Source organism: Bos mutus, chromosome 17, assembly GCF_027580195.1.
Source record: "Bos mutus isolate GX-2022 chromosome 17, NWIPB_WYAK_1.1, whole genome shotgun sequence".
Lineage (NCBI taxonomy): Eukaryota > Metazoa > Chordata > Mammalia > Artiodactyla > Bovidae > Bos > Bos mutus.
In genome coordinates, this window is record NC_091633.1 from 65,651,717 (window position 1) to 65,671,595 (window position 19,879).

The window sequence follows — 19,879 nt, forward strand, 5'->3', positions numbered from 1 at the left end:
CTCAGAAGGATTAAGTGACTTTTGGTGGGAAAGCTGGGACTGAAGCCAAGTCGGTTAATTGCAAATTACACTTATCACAGTACTTGAGAAGCTCTCAAAATAAAGGTCATATGGAAAGGATAAAGGTCATGCTATGTATCTCAACAATACTATTGAATGAATAAATATCTGATTTACAAGTAAAAATCTTGTTACGATGAACATCATCGTAGAGATCCTAGTTAAATGAATATCCATGTATTTGCAATACAGGAGTTGAGGGTAAGAAGTGTGTATGTGGATATTTGCTCTGATTAAAAGTTTGAACAAGAGGCATAATGTTTCTGCAGTCTTCATAATTTGCATTGACTATACACAGACTTTATGGCGGTACATATATTGTTCACTACACTATTTGAAGGTGTCACTGAGTAGAATCCATGTACAGATGAGGCCATGTGTAAGTTTATCAGACCACATTGCTCAATCTCCTTAGCATGCTAGACCATAAGACTCTTGAGGGCAGAGCCCTGTTTTTGAATGAATCATCATTCAAAATGAATAAATTTTGAATATCACTAATAAATGAATCAATACATGAGTCTGTGAGTGAATGTATTTCCTTTAAAATCATTCTTTGTTTACTCTTGTCAAAAGCACCTTTCTCTGACTCTTTAGAGGTTAGAAACAGACCTATTCTCTCCTGCTGGCTGAAAATATTTCCACCTAATCACCTCATACTTGTCAGAATGGCCATCATTAAAAAATCAACAAATAACAAATGCTGGAGTGGGTGTGGAAAAGAGAACCCTCCTGCACTGTCGGTAGGAATATAAGTTGATGCAGCCACTATGCAGAACAGTATGGAGATTCCTCAAAAAATTAAAATATAATTACCATGTGATCCAGCAATCCCACTCCTGGGCATATACCAGGACAAAACTCTAATTCAGAAAGATACATGCAACCCTTGTCCAAAGCAGCGCTATTCACAATAGCCAAGGCACAGAAACAACCTAGATGCCCGTTGACAGCATAATGGATAAAGAAGATGTGGTACATACATATAACAGAGTATGCATCATGAAAAGAATGAAATAATGCCAACTGCAGAAATAGAGATGGACCTAGAGATTATCATACTAAGCAAAGTAAGGCAGAAAGAGAAAGACAAATACCATGTGGTATCACTTATATGTGGGGACTAAAGTATGACACAAACGAACCTATGTATGACACAGAAAGAGACTCACAGACAGGGCACAAAGTTGTGGTTGCCAAGGGGGAGGGGCGTGGGGGTGATGGACTGAGAGCACAGGATTAGTAAATGCTAACTATTACATGCAGAATTGGATAAACAACAAGGTCCTACTATATATACTGTTTATCAATAAACCATAATGGAAAATAATATGGAAAAAGAATACATAGACATATGTATAACTCAACCACTTTGTGTACAGCAGAAATCAACACATTGCAAATCAATACACCTCAATAAAATAAATTTAAAACAAACACCCAAAAACACTAACAAAATATTTCCACCTAAGCCCAGACTAAATTTCTTCCAGAGCCTCTTTTCCCTCTACCACTGGTTTATCCCCTAAGTGACAGTTCAAAATGACTCTCAGTCATTCGGACCCTGTGTTGGGACCCTGAACTGCTCACCTAAATTTGCTTACCACCACTTTCATTATCTTACTCAGTTCTTATGAACCAAGTTTCTGATCAAAATCAGCCCTTTCAAGGCTCTTTCTGGTGCTCCCTGTTCCCAAGCGTTTTATTTCTTCAACACCTTTCATGCATTCATTATAGTGCTGCATATTTAAATAGAGTTATTAGTTAATTAGTCAGTTAAGCAAAAAAAAATAGTATTCTTATTTATGTTTGTAAATGTATTGCTAATAAATGCTGTTGGAAATAATTTCCCTTTCAGGGTGAAAGAATGAGGGAAATGGGAAAAAAGAATGTTTTTTGAAAATCTACTTTGTGTCAGTTACTTTCCATGCATTTAATTTTCAAAAATAAATTCAAGTAAGGCAGACAGAGACTAATTGTTCCTAAATATCCATCCTTCTCTTCTTTGAAAAATAACAGGATTTTTGGTAGGCACATGACTATACAGATAAGGCCTCCATTTCCCAGCCTCTCTTACAGGTAAGCACATCACAGTGATATGCAGAGCAGATACACAGAACTTGCAGATGGGGGAAATTCCCAGGTGACCCAGTGGTTAGGACTCTGCGCTCTCACTGCTGAGGGTCTGCATGGAACTAAGATCCTGCAAGCGGCACAGCGTGGCCAAAAAATAAAAAAGGACTTGTAGATGGTATTCTGCAAGGAAAGAAATATGCCTTCCTGTTTGCTTTTTCCTCTCCCTGCTGAACTACATGTTAACTTTCACCTTGGGCCATGTGGATGAAAGCACCACATTATGGATGGCGGAATAATAAGATTAAGAAGGGAATGGCTACCCACTGCGGTGTTCTTGCTGGGACACTTCTACGGACAGAGGAGCTTGGTGGGCTACAGTCCTCGGAGTCGCAAAGAATCAGATGTGGCTGAGTGACTAACACTAAAACCACAGAGCCTGTGCATCGGCCCTGGACTGTATACAATGGGACTGCCGCATGAGCAACAAATAACTTCTACATTGCTTATGCCTATCAGCGAAGTCTCATTATAGTTTCTGAGTCAAGTTTTCGCTTAACACCTTGTACAACCTATGTGAGTGGCACTCCCTGGAGTTGTGCGACTTGGCAGTTTTGAACTCACCTTCCGACTAACAGAGTAAGGTGAAGACAAGCTCAGAAAGATTAAAAACTTCTCTGAAGTCAAACTTTTAAGTGATAAAGTGAGACTGAACTCAGATATACATGAGGCCAAGTTGTGACAACACTAGATTCTACCTTAGATTGTCACTTTGTGAAATGTTATCCAGAAGAAAAGTTCCACTGCTTATAGTAGATATACTGTTATATCTACTACTGTGGGCAAGAATCCCTTAGAAGAAAATGGAGTAGCCCTCATAGTCAACAAAAGAGTCTGAAATGCAGTACTTGGGTGCAATCTCAAAAACGACAGAATGTTCTTCATTTGTTTCCAAGGCAAACCATTCAATATCAGAGTAATCCAAGTCTATGCCCCAACCAGTAATGCTGAAGTAATTGAAGTTGAATGGTTTCAATAAGACCTATAAGACCTTCTAGAACTAACACCAAAAAGAGATGTCCTTTTCATCATAGGGGACTAGAATGCAAAAGTAGGAAGTCAAGAGATACCTGGAGTAACAGGCAAATTTGGCCTTGGAGTACAGAATGAAGCAGGGTAAAGGCTAACTCTCTTGGCAAAGAGTTTTGCCAAGAGAACGCATGGTCATAGCAAACACCCTCTTCCAACAACACAAGAGAAGACTCTACACATGGACATCATCACCATGGACATGGTCAACACTGAAATCAGATGATTATATTCTTTTCAGTCGAAGCTAGAGAAGCTCTATACAGTCAGCAAAAACAAGACCTGGAGCTGACTGTGGCTCAGATCATGAACTTCTTATTGCAAAATTCAGACTTAAACTGAAGAAAGCAGAGAACACCATTAGGCCATTCAGGTATGACCTAAATCAAATCCCTTATGATTATACAGTGGAAGTGAGAAATAGATTCAAGGGATTAGATCTGATAGAGTGCCTGATGAACTATGGACAGAGATTCATAACTGTACAGGAGGCAATGATCAAAACCATCCCCAAGAAAAAGAAATGCAAAAAGGTAAAATGTCCATCTGAGGAGGCCTTACAAATAGCTGAGAAAAGAAGAGAAGCTAAAGACAAGGGAGAAAGGGAAAAATATACCCATTTGAATGCAGAGTTCCAAAGAGTAGCAAGGAGAGATAAGAAAGCCTTCCTCAGTGATCAATGCAAAGAAATAGAGGAAAACAATAGAATGGGAAAGACTAGAGATCTAGGAGATGGTGAAGGACAGGGAAGCCTGATGTGCTGCAGTCCATGGGGTTGCAGAGTCAGACACGACTAAGTGACTGAACAACAGCAACAAGTTATACTCTTACAGTGTAAGGGAACTGGCTTCAATCCCCACTTAAAACCAGCAATAATGGCCGCACGGGTATCAGAAAAAAAGTGAGTGTGCCAAGGACGTGTGCTGTTTTTGTGACAGCAATGGTAATAAGGAATCCAATTTGATTGTACGGCTGCAGCTCTGTAACGACGCTGCATCACCATGTGCAGACGTAATGTCAGCTTTCCTTCCTAATTCTCTTGCTTCCCTCCCTGGACAAGCTCCTTCTTCCCATCTGTTCCCAAGAAACCACATGGCTGAGTGCGCTCCGAGGAGAGCAACACTTGACCTTTAATAAGGTTAAGGACAGGGAAGGGCTCAGTGAGTGCGCAGCTGAGAAAAAGACAGTAACTCTGACATTCATTTTGGAGAGAGAGAGAAAAGGAGAGTTAACAGGTACTGAGTGTCTACTATGTGCCTGTGCTAGGCTTCCAATGTATACTGTGTCATTTAAACTTTTCAGTAACCACAGGATGCAGGTATTGTTCCCACTTAATCAGTGAGAAAACAGACTCTAATACAAAGTCCGTACCATGTGACAAAGCAATGGTTTGAGACCAGGTCTGGCTTCAAAATCCATGTTCTTCCAGTTATACCCTGAGGCCTTTAAACTTGTTAAAACTGTCTTTTCTTGTTTTCAAATAAGAAAACAAGGAGTGACTCCTTTCCTTGTTTTCTTGTTTGTCTCCTCTATGTAACTCTGAAGAGCATCTGGTTACCTTAAGAAATTTTCCAGGCCTTAATGTGTTTGACATGACCAATAAAATATTCTGCAGCACTCGGGAATTCAGCTGGTCTTCTGTCACAGGGCAATGAAAGGTGCCAGTTGGCAACAAGATAAGGAGCTTAAGCCAGAATGCAAATTAGCACACTACTTCCTCAAGAGACAACGCTCTACCATGGAAAAACACCCTCACCTGAACAGGGTGTTCAGCCACAGGATTGATTTCATTCTCTTTGCCAACTGATCATAGTTTGTTGACCTGTCCTGTTCTGATCACTGTGCTTTGGGAGAAAATAGAGTGCATTTTCATAATTCCATTTGGAACACCTCTACAATGAGAACACATTACTCCATTTTCACTTTGTAAATAGGAAAAGAAAGAGAAAAGCTAAGTTTCAAAAGAAAATGCGTAGTCTGATATAAAGTAAAAATATTAATCAGGATTCATCGATTGAATCATTCATCCATTCATTCAAGACTAATATACAAAGAGAGATATTTAGGACAGTCTCTGCCTTCTTCCCAGGAGGGAATGAGGTAGTGAAAGTGTTAGTTGCTCAGCCATGTCTGACTCTTTGCGACAACATGGCTTGCCAGGCTTCTCACTTCATGGAATTCTCCAGGCAAGAATTCTGGAGTGGTTAGAAAGCACCAATTAAAAAAAAAAAATCATTACAGTGAAATGTGATTATCGCTGATTTCCTCTTTTTCTTCCCACATCAATTAATCACCATATTCTTTAGGCTCTCATCTTCAAAGCATAACCAGAATTTTCACTTCATCCTTCTACCCAGGACAACTGTACTCACTTAAGTCCAGAGGATGCCGCCTGCGTTTCAGTCTCCTTGAACAGAGTCCTGCCACCACAGCTCTCCACCCCGCGCACTGCCTCCTCTGTCTCCCTGCGCAGAGCTCCTGTCGTCTCCTCGAACAGCTCCTTGTTTCTACTCCTGCTTGCCACACAGCGCTCTCCACACAGCAGCCAGTGTCACTCTGCTACTCACAGGCCTCCGATGGTTTCTCACCCAAAACACAGGAAAACATCAGGTCCTTACTGGGCCTGCAAGCCCCACCTTATCTGAAGCAGGCAATGAGGTCATTTTCTCAATATGACAGGGGGTAGGCTGAGTTGGGGACAGGAACAGCATTGTGAGCGACTGTAATAGTCACACATTGAGAGGAAGGGGAAGGGTTGTTGACAGGGAAAAGGGTTGTCGGGGGCCCAAGACTCAACTGAGATCATTGATTTCTCATAGTTCTAGTCTGAAATGTGCAGTTTTCTCTAACCACACCATGAGGGTAGGGTCATTGTAAGGGTACGGAAAAATGCACAGTACTTTCTGTTGCAACCCAAACTCTTCCAACACTTAAAACAACAAACATTTATTATTTCTCACGATTCTACGAGTCAGCTAGGTGGGTCTTCTGTTCTGGGCGAGCTCACTTGGACTACATGGTCTAGGATGGCCTTTTTAAAAAATACCTAATGGTTGGTAGCCAGGTTGTTCTGGAGAGACCTCAGCTGGGCCTTGTTATTTCCCCTTCAAATCATGGCTCCTCTCCAGCAGGCTAGATCAGGCTTCTTCAGGAAGTGAGCTCAGTGTTCTGAAGAGCAGAGAGAGTGAGCCCATGTGTGCAAGCATCTTTTAAGTCACTGCCCAACTTGCTAATGTCCCTTGATGAAAGCAAGTCACACTATCAAGCCCAGAGTTAGTGTGAGAGGGGACAACGCATGGTCATAGATAAAGGCAGGTTGGAAAAATGGGGGCAAATACTACCATGAAGGGTAAATTGCACACTGAAGTAGGTTTAGGGTTTTCTGGGCAGGGTCAGAGAAGGCTAAGGCTTCGAGGAAGTACAGAGTTTTGGTGAAAAAGTATGTTGTTCACATGAAACAACCATGAGCTGTAGCTGAAAAGAAAAGGAAATGAGATAGGGGTGTTTACAGACTGGGAGAAAATGATGTTACAACAATTCTGGAGATGGTCGGGGGAGATGTTCCCACACCAACAAAAAACTCTTGGCCACCAGCTGGTTATCCTAAATTTAACTTGATTCACAATTGGAAAGTAATGCTCAAAATTCTCCAAGCCAGGCTTCAGCAATACATGAACCGTGAACTTCCTGATGTTCAAGCTGGTTTTAGAAAAGGCAGGGGAACCAGAGACCAAACTGCCAACATCCGCTGGATCATCAAAAAAGCAAGAGAGTTCCAGAAAAACATCTATTTCTGCTTTATTGACTATGCCAAAGCCTTTGACTGTGTGGACCACAATAAACTGTGGAAAATTCTTAGAGATGGGAATACCAGACCACCTGACCTGCCTCTTGAGAAACCTATATGCAGGTCAGGAAGCATCAGTTAGAACTGGACATGGAACAACAGACTGGTTCCAAATAGGAAAAGGAGTATGTCAAGGCTGTATATTGTCACCCTGCTTATTTAACTTCTATGCAGAGTACATCATGAGAAATGCTGGACTGGAAGAAACACAAACTGGAATCAAGATTGCTGGGAGAAATATCAATAATCTCAGATATGCAGATGACACCACCCTTACGGCAGAAAGTGAAGAGGAACTAAAAAGCCTCTTGATGAAAGTGAAAGAGGAGAGTGAAAAAGTTGGCTTAAAGCTCAACATTCAGAAAACGAAGATCATGGCATCCGGTCCCATCACCTCATGGGAAATAGATGGGGAAACAGTGGAAACAGTGTCAGACTATTTTTGGGGGCTCCAAAATCACTGCAGATGGTGACTGTAGCCATGAAATTAAAAGACGCTTACTCCTTGAAGGAAAGTTATGACCAACCTAGATAGCATATTGAAAAGCAGAGACCTTACTTTGCCAACAAAGGTCCATCTAGTCAAGGCTATGGTTTTTCCTGTGGTCATGTATGGATGTGAGAGTTGGACTGTGAAGAAGGCTGAGCGCCGAAGAATTGATGCTTTTGAACTGTGGTGTTGGAGAAGACTCTTGCGAGTCCCTTGGACTGCAAGGAGATCCAACCAGTCCATTCTGAAGGAGATCAGCCCTGGGATTTCTTTGGAAGGAATGATGCTGAAGCTAAAACTCCAGTACTTTGGCCACCTCATGCGAAGAGTTGACTCATTGGAAAAGACTCTGAAGCCGGGAGGGATTGGGGGCAGGAAGAGAAGGGGACGACAGAGGATGAGATGGCTGGATGGCATCACTGACTCGATGGACATGAGTCTGAGTGAACTCCGGGAGTTGGTGATGGACAGGGAGGCCTGGCGTGCTGCGATTCATGGGGTCGCAAAGAGTCGGACACGACTGAGAGACTGACCTGAACAATTGGAGAGGCTAACGGCTCAGTCTTACAAGACTCCCACCACCCTTCAGATGCCAATCACAATTACGTTCACTGGGTTTAAACCTGACATTCAAGATGTCCGAAAGAATAAGGAACAACAAAATTATATAAATTAAACACATGAAGCACAATGTTATAAAGCAATGTAACCCCAATAAAAAATAGTTTAAAGAAGTGACATAGGGCTTCCCTGGTGCTCCAGAGGTTAAGAATCTGCCTTGCAATGCAAGGGACACCAGTGTGATCTCTGGCATGGGAAGATCCCACATGCCGCAGAGCAACTTATCCTGTGTACCACAACTACCGAGCCCGTGCCTAGGGCCTGTGCTCTGCAACAAGAGAAGCCACCTAAAGAGAAGCCTGCGCACCCTAAGGAAGAAGAGACCCCACTAACCACAACCAGAGAAAGTCCGGGGGCAGCAACAAAGACCCACCACAGCCGAAAAATAAAAGAAATAAATAAATCTTTAAAATAAATGACATAAACTGAAAAAAGCACTTTTTATTTCAGAAATAAAGAACATAGCAATCAAACTTTAATCAAAATCACTGATGGATTTAACAGATTAGTCACAGACGGGAAGAGAGAAAAGCAGCAGTGATACCTTACTGTTGCGGTTCAGCCGCTAAGTCGTGTTCAACTCTTTGCAAACTCGTGGACTCCAGCCCAACAGTCTTCTGTCCTTCACTATCTCCCAGTTTGCTCAAACTCATATCTATTGAGTCGGTGATGCCATCCAACCATCTCATCTTCTGTTGCCTTCTTCTCCTCCTGCCCTCAATCTTTCCCAGCACAAGGGTCTCTTTTCCAATGAGTCGGCTCTTTGCTTCTGGTGGCCAAAGTATTGGAGCTTCAGCACCAGTCCTTACAATGAAAATTCAGGATTTATTTCCTTTAGGATTGACTGATTTGAACTCCTTGCAGTCCAAAGGACTCTCAAGAGTCTTCTCCAGCACCAGAATTCAAAAATATCAATTCTTCAGTGCTCAGCCTTCTTTATGGCCCAATTCTTATATCCATACTAGTTGAGACTTTACTAGGTCTGCTATAGTGACAGCTTTTGTTCCATTTTATTCCATATGAATTTTGAAATTCCTATACAGTTGAGACCTAATAAACTGATTGACACCTCTCATGCTATCTTTTAATGGATATATTTTATTTAAAACTGATGATTGCACCATAAAAGACAACAGTGTTAGAGAAATACAATTTTTAAAAAGCTTTCATTACAAGGCAAAGTTGAGGACTGAAATTTGTACCTCTGACAAATCCCTCAGGTGCTGGTGTCTCCAGAATAAACTAGACGCAGCTGACTTCATTAATGACTCTCCTGTGACTCTTGCACTCTTGGGCAGAAAGAGGAATCAGTCTAGGAAGAAAGCAAGTTCAATTTTTATTCTGACTTGGGGGTTGATAAAATTTTCCATTGGGAAATTTTTAAACCAGCAAAGTGCCACCTATGAAGTAAACTTAGTCAAGGCAACTGTCAAATATAGAATTAATGGTTTATTAGACTCAGTACCATATTTGAAAGGAATCACTGATTTCCACTGATCACTAGTAGTCTTGAATCTGTGATGAGACAAGAAAAATAAGGTCTGTAGAGTTTTTCATAAAGCTAATTTAGAATATGGGTTCTTTATGAATTTTTAGAGGGTTTTCTTTTTATTTGGAGGGTCAAAATATAATTTTCAAGTGAAATGAGGCTGATAGAAAAAGGCAGTTGTTTTTGGTTTTGTTTCATAGATTGGTGAAAACTTTTAAATTGTTGTTATGTTGATTCCCCAAATTATTTTGAAAATCTAGATCGATCCTCAAAGTTCAAAAGACTGGGACCATCACCAATGTTGTCTATTATTATTTATTCATCCAACAAATATTATGAGGGCCCACTATGTGCTAAAAAATGGCCACAAATAAGAAAACGACTGCACTGCATGCCCTCCTGCTTACAGTAAGAAAGGGACACGTTTACCAGTAGTTACTAACAAGTTAAGTAGTGTTAGTTCTTCTGGGAACAGATGTGAGGGAAGACTTGTTGTCTGGGGAATTAATCTCTTAGTGAAAGAAGAAATGAACCTGAGCTGCTCGAAAATGAGGCTTCCCTGGTGGCTCAGGGGTAAAGAATCTACCTGCCACGAAGGAGAAGCGGGTCCCTGGGTTGGAAAGATCCCCTGGGGAAGGAAATGGCAACCCACTGCAGCATTCTTGCCATAGAGAGAGTATCCTGGCAGGCTACAGTGCATGGAGTCACAAAGAGCTGGACACGACTAAGTGACTGAGAACGTTCACATGCCTTGAAAATGCACAGGTATTTGATGAGGGAAAAGGAATGGAGGCAAGAGACACCTTACTACAAGGAAATTTAAAAAGTTCTAAATGTCCAGACCTGGGATATCCACTAAAGACTAAGGCGTGAGAATGAAAACAGAGGTAAGTCAAGATAAAAGAGGTTTTGTAGGTTCAGCTAAGGACATTTCTGGCCCTAACAATAAAGAACCCACTTGCCAATGCAGGAGACTTAAGAGATGTGGGTTTGATCCCTGGGTGGGGAAAAGCCCCTGGAGGAGGGCATAGCAACCCATTTCATTATTCTTGCCTGAAGAATCCCATGGACAGAGGAGCCTAGTGGGCTACAATCTACAGGGTCCCAAAGAGTCGGACACGACTGAATCGACTTAACACACCCACAAGGACTTTAAAAAAAATAACTGTGATAAAAACACAATGTAAAAGTTATCATTTTAACCATATTTAAGTGTACAGTTCAGTAGTGTTAGGTATATTCATACTGTTGTGAACTAAGCTGGCTAGGATTGGAGATTTAGGAAGACTGTTTTAGAAAGTAAGGGTCACAGGAGGTAAAGGATGTAGGCTTTCAGAAGGGCTGAAAGGGATTAAAGGACTTGAAGGCTTGTGGGAGTGATGTGACTCCAGCCAGGTTTCTCGCTTGGTAGCAGAGATTTTTGCCAGAGGGGAACTCAGCATACCACTGGCTGAGTACCAAGCCTACATGGGCCAGTTTTCAGGGACTCATTACACATTTGAAGCTAGTAGACCACATCTAGCCAGGAGGAATTTCCCTGCAACTGAAATAAACTTTTCCCGAAAAATCAAAGTATCTGGAAACAGTGCAACCATAGTCCCTCAGGAAAACAATGAGAAGTCACTCCACTGAAACAGAAACAAACAACTCCCCTCCCCCCCCAAAAATAACCCATCGCCCCCAAAACACCTTTTTATCAATGTATTAGAAATTTACAGAAAAGTACACTAGTTAGTGTACAGCTTGATGGATGCTCACAAGGCGAACGTATTCCACTAACCAACCAGCAGCTTTCAACAACAAGCAAAACATAACCAGTATCTTCAATGTTACACTTATTTAATCTTAATCCTACGAGGTAGATCACACTATCGCCTCCATCTCAAATACAAGGAAGTACAGACAAGCCACAAGGCTAAATATTATTACTGAAACTAGCATAAGAACGTAGGACCTGCTGTCTAATCCCGAATCCCACAGGCTTGGGGTTTAAGAAGAAACAGGCTTGAAAGTGACACGGTGAGTTTAGCTTTGAACGACGCTGAGTGGGCGTCCGCTTCCAAGGAAACCTACTTCCGGACTTCAGAGCCTCGGGAACCATCATTACCAGGACCCGCACCTCAGATTACCAGCGCCGGCACTTCCGGAGCTCAGCCTCTCAACTAACGGCCGCGGCATTCTGCACAGCCTCCACACACATGAGGGCGCTGTCGCAGGCACAGTCGGACGCTTGCCTCTCTCTGTTGTCGCGATATTCTTGAGGCCGGAAGAGCGTAATGTCGAAGGTCACGTAGACAGCGCGTCCCGCCCCGCACGCCTAAGTTCTCGCGCGAATTGCGTTTCCGCCCTTTTGGCTCTCTGAGCGGCACCATGGCGGTCGGCAAGAATAAGCGCCTTACGAAAGGAGGTAAAAAGGGAGCCAAGAAGAAAGTGTAAGTGGCAACTGTCGCGGCCTCCGCTTTGGGGGACCCCTACCGGAGTCGGCGAGCGGTCTGTGAGCCGCAGAGTAAGCCGGATGGCGAGGATTCTAGTTGGATTGCGATGGCCGTGCGGGGTTGGTAAACTGCGAACCGCGGCCCGGCGGAGGCCGGTGCTGCTTTGAGGCGGGGTGACTGTTTTCCCCCCTGGCCTTCTGGGCCTAATGCACGCCCTTTTGAGTCAGATTTCTGTCGCGAGTCGGACAGGAGTTGTGGGGTCATGGGTTCGTAAATCCCACGGATAATACTGGAGATGTCAAAGACACTTCTGTGGTTCATTCAGGACCCCGCGTCTCTCCGCTGCTTGGGCCGGGTGGAAGCTGGAAGTTTCCTGTAAGCTAGCACGAGGTCCTAAAGTGTGCGGGTTACCAGGGTGTGTCTTCACGAAACAGTAAAAGTGAAGCGACATTGCTTGTCCGGAGGCAGTGTTGGTATGGTGGAAGGACCCATGATGTGGGCAGAGGGTATATGTTCGTGGCATAATTAATTGACTGGAATGTCAGGTCTGCACCAGGACCTGGTGAGAAGAGCTAGATTTACGTGTGCGTCCCTTAGCTCGCTGAGAGGAATTTAGTTAGCTGTTTAAAGTAATTAGAATGAGGAAAGTTCAAAACAATTACGTGATTTTAAAACTTAAGCATGTTTTTAAATCCAGGGTTGACCCATTTTCTAAAAAAGATTGGTATGATGTGAAAGCACCAGCTATGTTCAACATAAGGAATATTGGGAAAACATTGGTCACGAGAACTCAAGGAACCAGTGAGTATCTTATTCTCCGTTTGTGTTTTTATTCCATTGAGACATGCGTGTATCTTGGTCTACTATCCGTTCTTTGGTGGGATATTTAAAGAAATGTCAGCTTTGGATTGCGACTTTGGCCCCACTGGGGACTGTTTGTCCTATGGTGCTTGTGGAAGCAAGATGGTACTTTAAGAATTACCAGTAAAACGTGCATGGTTAGTTTTGAGCTTCCAAAAGCACTGTCAATAAGTCATTGGTGACCATATGGATTTGGTTAACAAAAGGTCTTTATAATTTTCTTAGTGCTTGAACATTAACTTAGCTGGCTTGGCTTTGTTTATGTTGTTCCTAACATTAACAATTGATTCTTGTTTTATAGAAATCGCGTCTGATGGCCTCAAAGGTCGTGTTTTTGAAGTGAGTCTTGCTGATCTGCAGAATGATGAAGTAGCGTTTAGAAAATTCAAGCTAATTACTGAGGATGTTCAGGGCAAAAACTGCCTGACTAATTTTCATGGTATGGATCTTACCCGTGACAAAATGTGCTCCATGGTCAAAAAGTGGCAGGTGAGGAGAAAATGCATGGTGCTGCAGTGTGCATGACCAAAGATGTCATGATTTCATGTCGGGCAGGAGCATGCTGTGCAGTTGAGGTTTAGATTTCTTTGCAAGTCTGTGATATTTTCTTGCTATTGAGTGTGGACTTTTGAACTTGAGCAACAGCAGTGGTGGTGGTGTTTAGTTACTCAGTTGTCCCCAAACTGTTTGTGTGACCCCATGGACTGTAGGTGGAAAAGCTCCTGTCCATGGGATTTCCCAGGCAAGAACATTGAAATGGGAGCCATTTCTTTCTCCAGGGGATCCTCCCAACCAGAGATCCAACTTGTGTTTCCTGCATTGCAGGTGGATTCTTTACCAGTAAGCCACCCAGGAAGCCCTTGAACTGAGTTCAGGATTTAATATTGGATTATCATCAAAATTTTTTTTGCTGCATGAATTAGCACAGGTTTGCAGTTTAGGCTTTGCCTGTCCTCACAACACCTTTGAACTTCAGAATCTTGTGAGTTTTATCATGAAAGGGGCTATTGGGTTAGTTTTATCTATTGTACTATACAGTAAGAGAGGCAGAGCCTCTGGAGTCAGATTGGAATTTTGTTTCCTTTTCCCAGTTATAGTCTCTGAAAAGTAACTTTTTAGTTCAGTGCATTCCAGTGGCTCAGTTCTGTCCAACTCTTTATGACCCGGTGGACTGCAGCACGCCAGGCTTCCCTGTCCATCACCAACTCCTGGAGCTTGCTCAAACTCCTGTCCATCGAGTCAATGATGCCATCCAACCATCTCATCCTCTGCTGTCCCCTTCTTTTCCAATGAGTCAGTTCTTCACATCAGGTGGCCAAAGTATTGGAGTTTCAGCTTCAACATCAGTCCTTCCAATGAATATTCAGGATTGATTTCCTTTAGGATGGACTGGTTGGATCTCCTTGCAGTCCAAGGGACTTATAAGAGTCTTCTCCAACACCACAAGTTCAAAAGCATCAATTCTTTGGTATTCAGCCGCCTTTGTGGTCTCGCTTGCACATCCATACATGACTACTGGAAAAACCATAGCTTTGACTAGACAGACTTTTATTGGTATAAAAAGTAACTTACTGCTTGCTAAGCCTTGGTTTTTTAAAAATCTAAAATGTAGGTAAGAACATTAGCTCATGGAATCAGGATAAAATAAAAGATCCATGTAAACATGCTTTGTACAGAACTTGTTAACAGAAAACATTGCTACAAGTTAGTTTTAACTACAGGAAATAATGACATTGGTTGAGATACCATTTGGGAATGTTTTATGTGGGAATGAATGATGACAAAATGTTTCGGTCCCAAATGACATAATGATTATACCGTTACATTTCTGACATTCCCCTAGGGTTTTATAGTTGTATTTCTGGAAGTATTTTAAGGTTTTTCACTATGATTGCATTATATTCGTTTTTTAAGGCATAAAATTTAGAAAATGCAAACAGGGCAAATCTTCTGAATTTAGGTAGTGTTTACTATGGATTTTTAAAAATTATGTTTTAGCCATGAAATGGAATATTTAATCCTTATTGTGGCTTTGGTTTGGAACATAAAGGACATTTTAAAATATATGTGTGTTTCATGTTATTACATTAGACGTCAGTAGAGTCTCTTAGAACCCATTTTTTTGTTTCCTTGCAGAGTTAAAAAATGGATTGGGGGAGGAGCAGATTGTTAAAGGCTAGCATGTGTATGTAAAAGGCGGTTCTTTGCAGATAGTGACAGTGAGGCTAGAGAAGCTACCTGGAGGAAAGAGAGGGGGGAAGACAGCCAAGAGGACTCGTTGTTTAAATTAGATATGGAGGATAGTAAGAATTCAAGATACCTGTTGGTAAGCTCACTTCAAGGACATTAACTCTGTAAATTAAATATTTACATTTAATTTATATTTGATTTAATACATATTTATATTATACTTGATATTGTAAAATGAATACTTGACCTTCCACTTTTTTAAAATTGGAATTTGAGGGATAAAAATGGATAACTTTAAGTCTTGTATAACTGACAGTGTCATTTTTTTCACTAGACCATGATTGAAGCTCACGTTGATGTCAAGACTACCGATGGTTACTTGCTTCGTCTGTTCTGTGTGGGTTTTACTAAAAAGCGCAACAATCAGATTCGGAAGACCTCTTACGCCCAGCACCAGCAGGTGCGCCAGATCCGCAAGAAGATGATGGAAATCATGACCCGAGAGGTGCAGACAAATGACTTGAAAGAGGTGGTCAATAAATTGTAAGTGTTTTCCTTACCATACAACCGTCAGATAAGGAAAAGCATGTGAGACAAGGTGCTGTCAAAACTTTGTTTAAATCCTCTGAAACTAGCTGCATCTCTTGAAATGAAAGCATGCTAAGTGTTCAGTAAATGGTACTTGGTTTCTCATTTGGGCATTTAGTGAGACTGGAATCTCAGGACTCATCTTTAACTTAGAAAATACACTGAGTTGACAAACCTTTCGTAATTAAGTATGGGAATAAATGATGACAAATGTTTCGGTCCCATATGATGTCTGATGATAAAACTTAACATTTTTCTGATGTTCCCATGCAGTTGCTTAGACCTGTGTTTGGAAAAGGTATAACGCTTGGATTCAGAAGGCTCAAGTGCTGATTTTGCTACTAAGTAGCTGTATAATTTAAATTATTTAACCATCACTTATGAAGGGGCAATAACAGAATGAAGATAATTGTGGATTAAATGAAGTGTAGGTTTATTCTAACTTATCATTACTGGTTTGCAGGATTCCAGATAGCATTGGAAAAGACATAGAAAAGGCTTGCCAATCTATTTATCCACTCCATGATGTCTTCGTTAGAAAAGTAAAAATGCTGAAGAAGCCCAAATTTGAATGTAAGTGAAGTCACAGGATTTCTGAAAGAAAATTGTGTAGAAAAGTAGTTTGTGTAGAAAAAGTTGTTTTTTTGTGTGTGTAGAAAAGTGTTGTTATTGTTTTTTTGAGGCCAGATGTTGCTTTTTTTCCTCCTGTCTTCCCTGTATAGTATTATAGAGTACTGATAATATGTTTTAAGATATGGTAGGCTGTAACTAACAGTTTTTTCCTTCTTTTTAGTGGGAAAACTCATGGAGCTACATGGTGAAGGTAGTAGTTCTGGAAAAGCTACTGGGGATGAGACAGGTGCTAAAGTTGAACGAGCTGATGGATACGAGCCACCAGTCCAAGAATCGGTTTAAAATGCAGACTCTTAATGGTGACAAATAAAAGATCTTATTTGTGGTATTTTTTCCCTGATCATTCTTTTTAAATAACCTGACAGCTTGTTTAAGATGTTCTGATTTGTGGTGAAGTTTTCTTATCTTTTGTGTATAATTTTATTTAGTTACTAAGTAGCCAAGAAAGGGTAACATCTATTTTAAGCAGGAATGGTCTGGAAGTATTATAGATGGTGAATAAAAGGAAACCCTTTCTTTACATGGTTGAAGTTTTGAAAGCAAAAGTCAGTCAGTCGTATCTGACTCTTTGGCAAGAATACTGGAGTGGGTTGCCATAGCCTTTAGGGATAATCCCAACCCAGGGACTGAGCCCAGGTCTCCTGCACTGGAGGCAGAGTCTTTTCCATCTGAACCACCAGGGAAGCCAAGGTGGTTCTCAAATCTCTGAAAGGCTTATTAAAACATTGCAGGGCCTTGCTCCCAGAATTTCTGATGTTGTAGATCTAGGATGAAGTCTGCAGGTTTGCAAATTTTCAGGTGACACTGGTGACAAGGAACCATACTTTGTGAACCACTGTCCTAAACCACACAATGGAAAGAGCTTATTGCCGTTTAGGTTTTTGTGGGTTTGTCTTTTTAAAATATAAATGCTGTCTTCTGTTCTCTAGAGGTAAATTCCCCCCTGAAAATCGTAATGGTCAAGCTGAAGTTGGCTAGACAAGTAGAGAAGCAGGTTATCGGTCTCCTATTGAGTGGGCATTTGTCTGCCATCCAGTGTTTCCTGGTCACTCGCCCATTCTGTTCTATACCTTCTCCGCTCAAATCTCTAATTTTTCATTCTCAGTTCAGCTGATGGCCTTGCTTCTTGAGAGTAAGAACCTCAGAATTTCCTGTTATTTCCACCCTGCCTCATGTTGGGAAAGACTGAGGGCAAAAGGAGATGGGGTGGCAGCGGATGAGATAGATACCGTCACTGACTCAATGGACAGGAATCTGCAAACTCTGGAAGATAGTGAAGGACAGAGATGCTTGGTGTGCTGCAGTCCGTGGGGTTGCAGAGTCAGACACAGAAGCATCAGATTCTACCCTCTGTTCTTGGCTCCATCAGTTCTCACCTTTTTCGTTATTCCTCTGCCAGTCTCAGCATACAAGCAAGTCCTCTGCTTTTCCAGATCCCTATTCAAGCTCATAGCAAAGCTCGAAAGAGTTAGCCATGTTTCTTGCACGTAATTTTACTTTCCTTGCTTGAATCTGTTGCAGTTGGGCTTTTTTCTCTTTCACACTTTTTTTTTACACCCCACTCTTAACGGAAGCTGTTGCTGTTAGAATTAACAGATGTCATTGTTAAGCCAGTGGTTCATCCTTAGCTTTCATTTTACTTCTGTAACAGTGATAATTGACAGTTGATTTTCTCCTGTGTTTCTTAACTGTATTCTGGAATTGGACCTCAAAAAAGTTTGCCTCCCATGTTGCTAGCTACTTACTATTTGCTAGTTTGTCTCAGGCCTCAGTGTTGGAGGGCCCTAGGCCTTTTATGTTTACCAATATTCTTTCTAAAAACAGTCTTACTCAATTTCTTGGTTTTAAATAAACTGACTCAGAATTTTACTTCTAGTCTGTACCTTTTTTGAACTCCAGGTTTGTCCCTCCAACTCCCAATTTAATGTCAATAGGCATTAACATGTCTAAAATTAGATTCCTGAACAACTTCACCCATCCTATTTTACTTTTTACAATTTATTTTCTAAGTAAAATACTTACTTGGCTGCATCAGGTCTATGGCATACAGGCTCAGTAATTGAGATGCATGGACTTAGTTGCTCCACGGCATGTGGGATCTTAGTTCCCCAACCAGGATCGAACCCAGGTTGCCTGCATTGCACAGAGGATTCTTAACCACTGAAATACCAGGGCAGTCCCCCCATCCTGTTTTAGACAGAAGTACGTCCTCTGGTCATCTTTGATGATTCACAGTTCATTCAAAAGGAATCTGGCAGTCCAGTGGTTAGGCCTCTGCTTTCAGTGCCAAGGATACAAGTTTTTAATAAAGAAGAAACTATCTGGAATCTAACCATTTCTTACTGCCTCCATTTCTGTCACTTTGGAGGAAGTCATTACCAGCCTGTGCTTGGAATTGGTTGTGTTCAGTCTCTCAGTCTTATCCGACTCTTTTGCAACTCCACAGACTGCAGTACACCAGGCTTCTCTGTTTTTCACCATCTCCTGGAGCTTGCTCAAATTCATGTCCATTGAGTTGGTGATGCCATCCAACCATCTCTGTCATCCCCTCCTGCCTTCAGTCTTGACTAGCATCAGGGTCTTATGAACTGGCTCTTAACATCAGGTGGCCAAAGTATTGGAGCTTCAGCATCAGTCCTAATGAATATTCCGGATTCATTTCCTTTGGGATTGACTGGTTTGATCTCCTTCCAGTCCAAGGGACTCTTAAAGAGTCTTCTGTAACACCAGTTTAAAAGCATCAATTCTTCAGTGTCAGCCTTCTTCATGGTCCATCTCTCAAATCCATACATAACTACGGGAAAAACCATAGCTTTGACTATATGGACCTTTTGTTGGTAAAGTAATGTCTTTGCTTTTTAATATGCTGTCTAGGTTTGTCATAGCTTTTGTTCCAAGGAGCAAGTGTCTGAATTTCGTGGCTGCAGTCACCATCTACAGTGATTTTGGAGCCCAAGAAAGTAAAGTCTTTGATTTTTTCCATTGTTTCCCCATCTGTTTGCCATGAAGTGATGGGACCAGTTGCCACGATCTTTTTTTGTTTTTTGAATGTTGAGTTTTAAGCTAGTATTTTCACTCTTCTCCACTCTTCTCTTTAACTTTCATCAGAGGCTCTTTAGTTCCTCTTTGCTTTTTGCCATTAGGGTGGTGTCATTTACATTTCTGAGGGTATTGATAATTGTCCCGGGAATGTTGATTCCAGCTTGTGCTTCATCCAGCCTGGGATGTCACATGATGTACTCTGCATAGAAGTTAAGTAAGCAGAGTGATGATATACAGCCTTGATGTACTCCTTTCCCATTTTGGAACCAGTTTGCTGTTTCATGTCTGTTTCTAACTTGACCTGCATACAGGTTTCCTAGGAGATAGGTAAGGTGGTCTGGTATTCCCATCTCTTGGAAGAGTTTTCCAGTTTGTTGCGATCCATACAGTCACAGGCTTTAGCATGGTCAGTGAAGCAGAAATTGTGATGTTTTTCTGGAATTGTCTTGCTTTTTCTATGA

The 19,879-nt window shown here is 41.6% G+C and overlaps 1 protein-coding gene and 2 non-coding genes across 3 annotated transcripts; all 3 read left to right on the plus strand.

The window, feature by feature from the left end:
• Nucleotides 1-11,948: 11,948 nt before the first annotated feature.
• On the plus strand, nucleotides 11,949-16,704 carry RPS3A (ribosomal protein S3A). The gene is made up of 6 exons (XM_005902368.3): nucleotides 11,949-12,101; nucleotides 12,802-12,905; nucleotides 13,267-13,454; nucleotides 15,490-15,698; nucleotides 16,207-16,316; nucleotides 16,537-16,704. The coding sequence occupies exons 1-6, from the start codon at nucleotides 12,040-12,042 to the stop codon at nucleotides 16,656-16,658; spliced, it is 795 nt and encodes a 264-aa protein (XP_005902430.1). The 5' UTR covers nucleotides 11,949-12,039; the 3' UTR covers nucleotides 16,659-16,704.
• LOC138991567 (small nucleolar RNA SNORD73) lies at nucleotides 14,735-14,801 on the plus strand. The gene has a single exon (XR_011467537.1). It is a non-coding gene; the product is annotated as a small nucleolar RNA SNORD73 (small nucleolar RNA).
• LOC138991568 (small nucleolar RNA SNORD73) lies at nucleotides 15,939-16,007 on the plus strand. Its single transcript, XR_011467538.1, has one exon. It is a non-coding gene; the product is annotated as a small nucleolar RNA SNORD73 (small nucleolar RNA).
• Nucleotides 16,705-19,879: the final 3,175 nt, after the last annotated feature.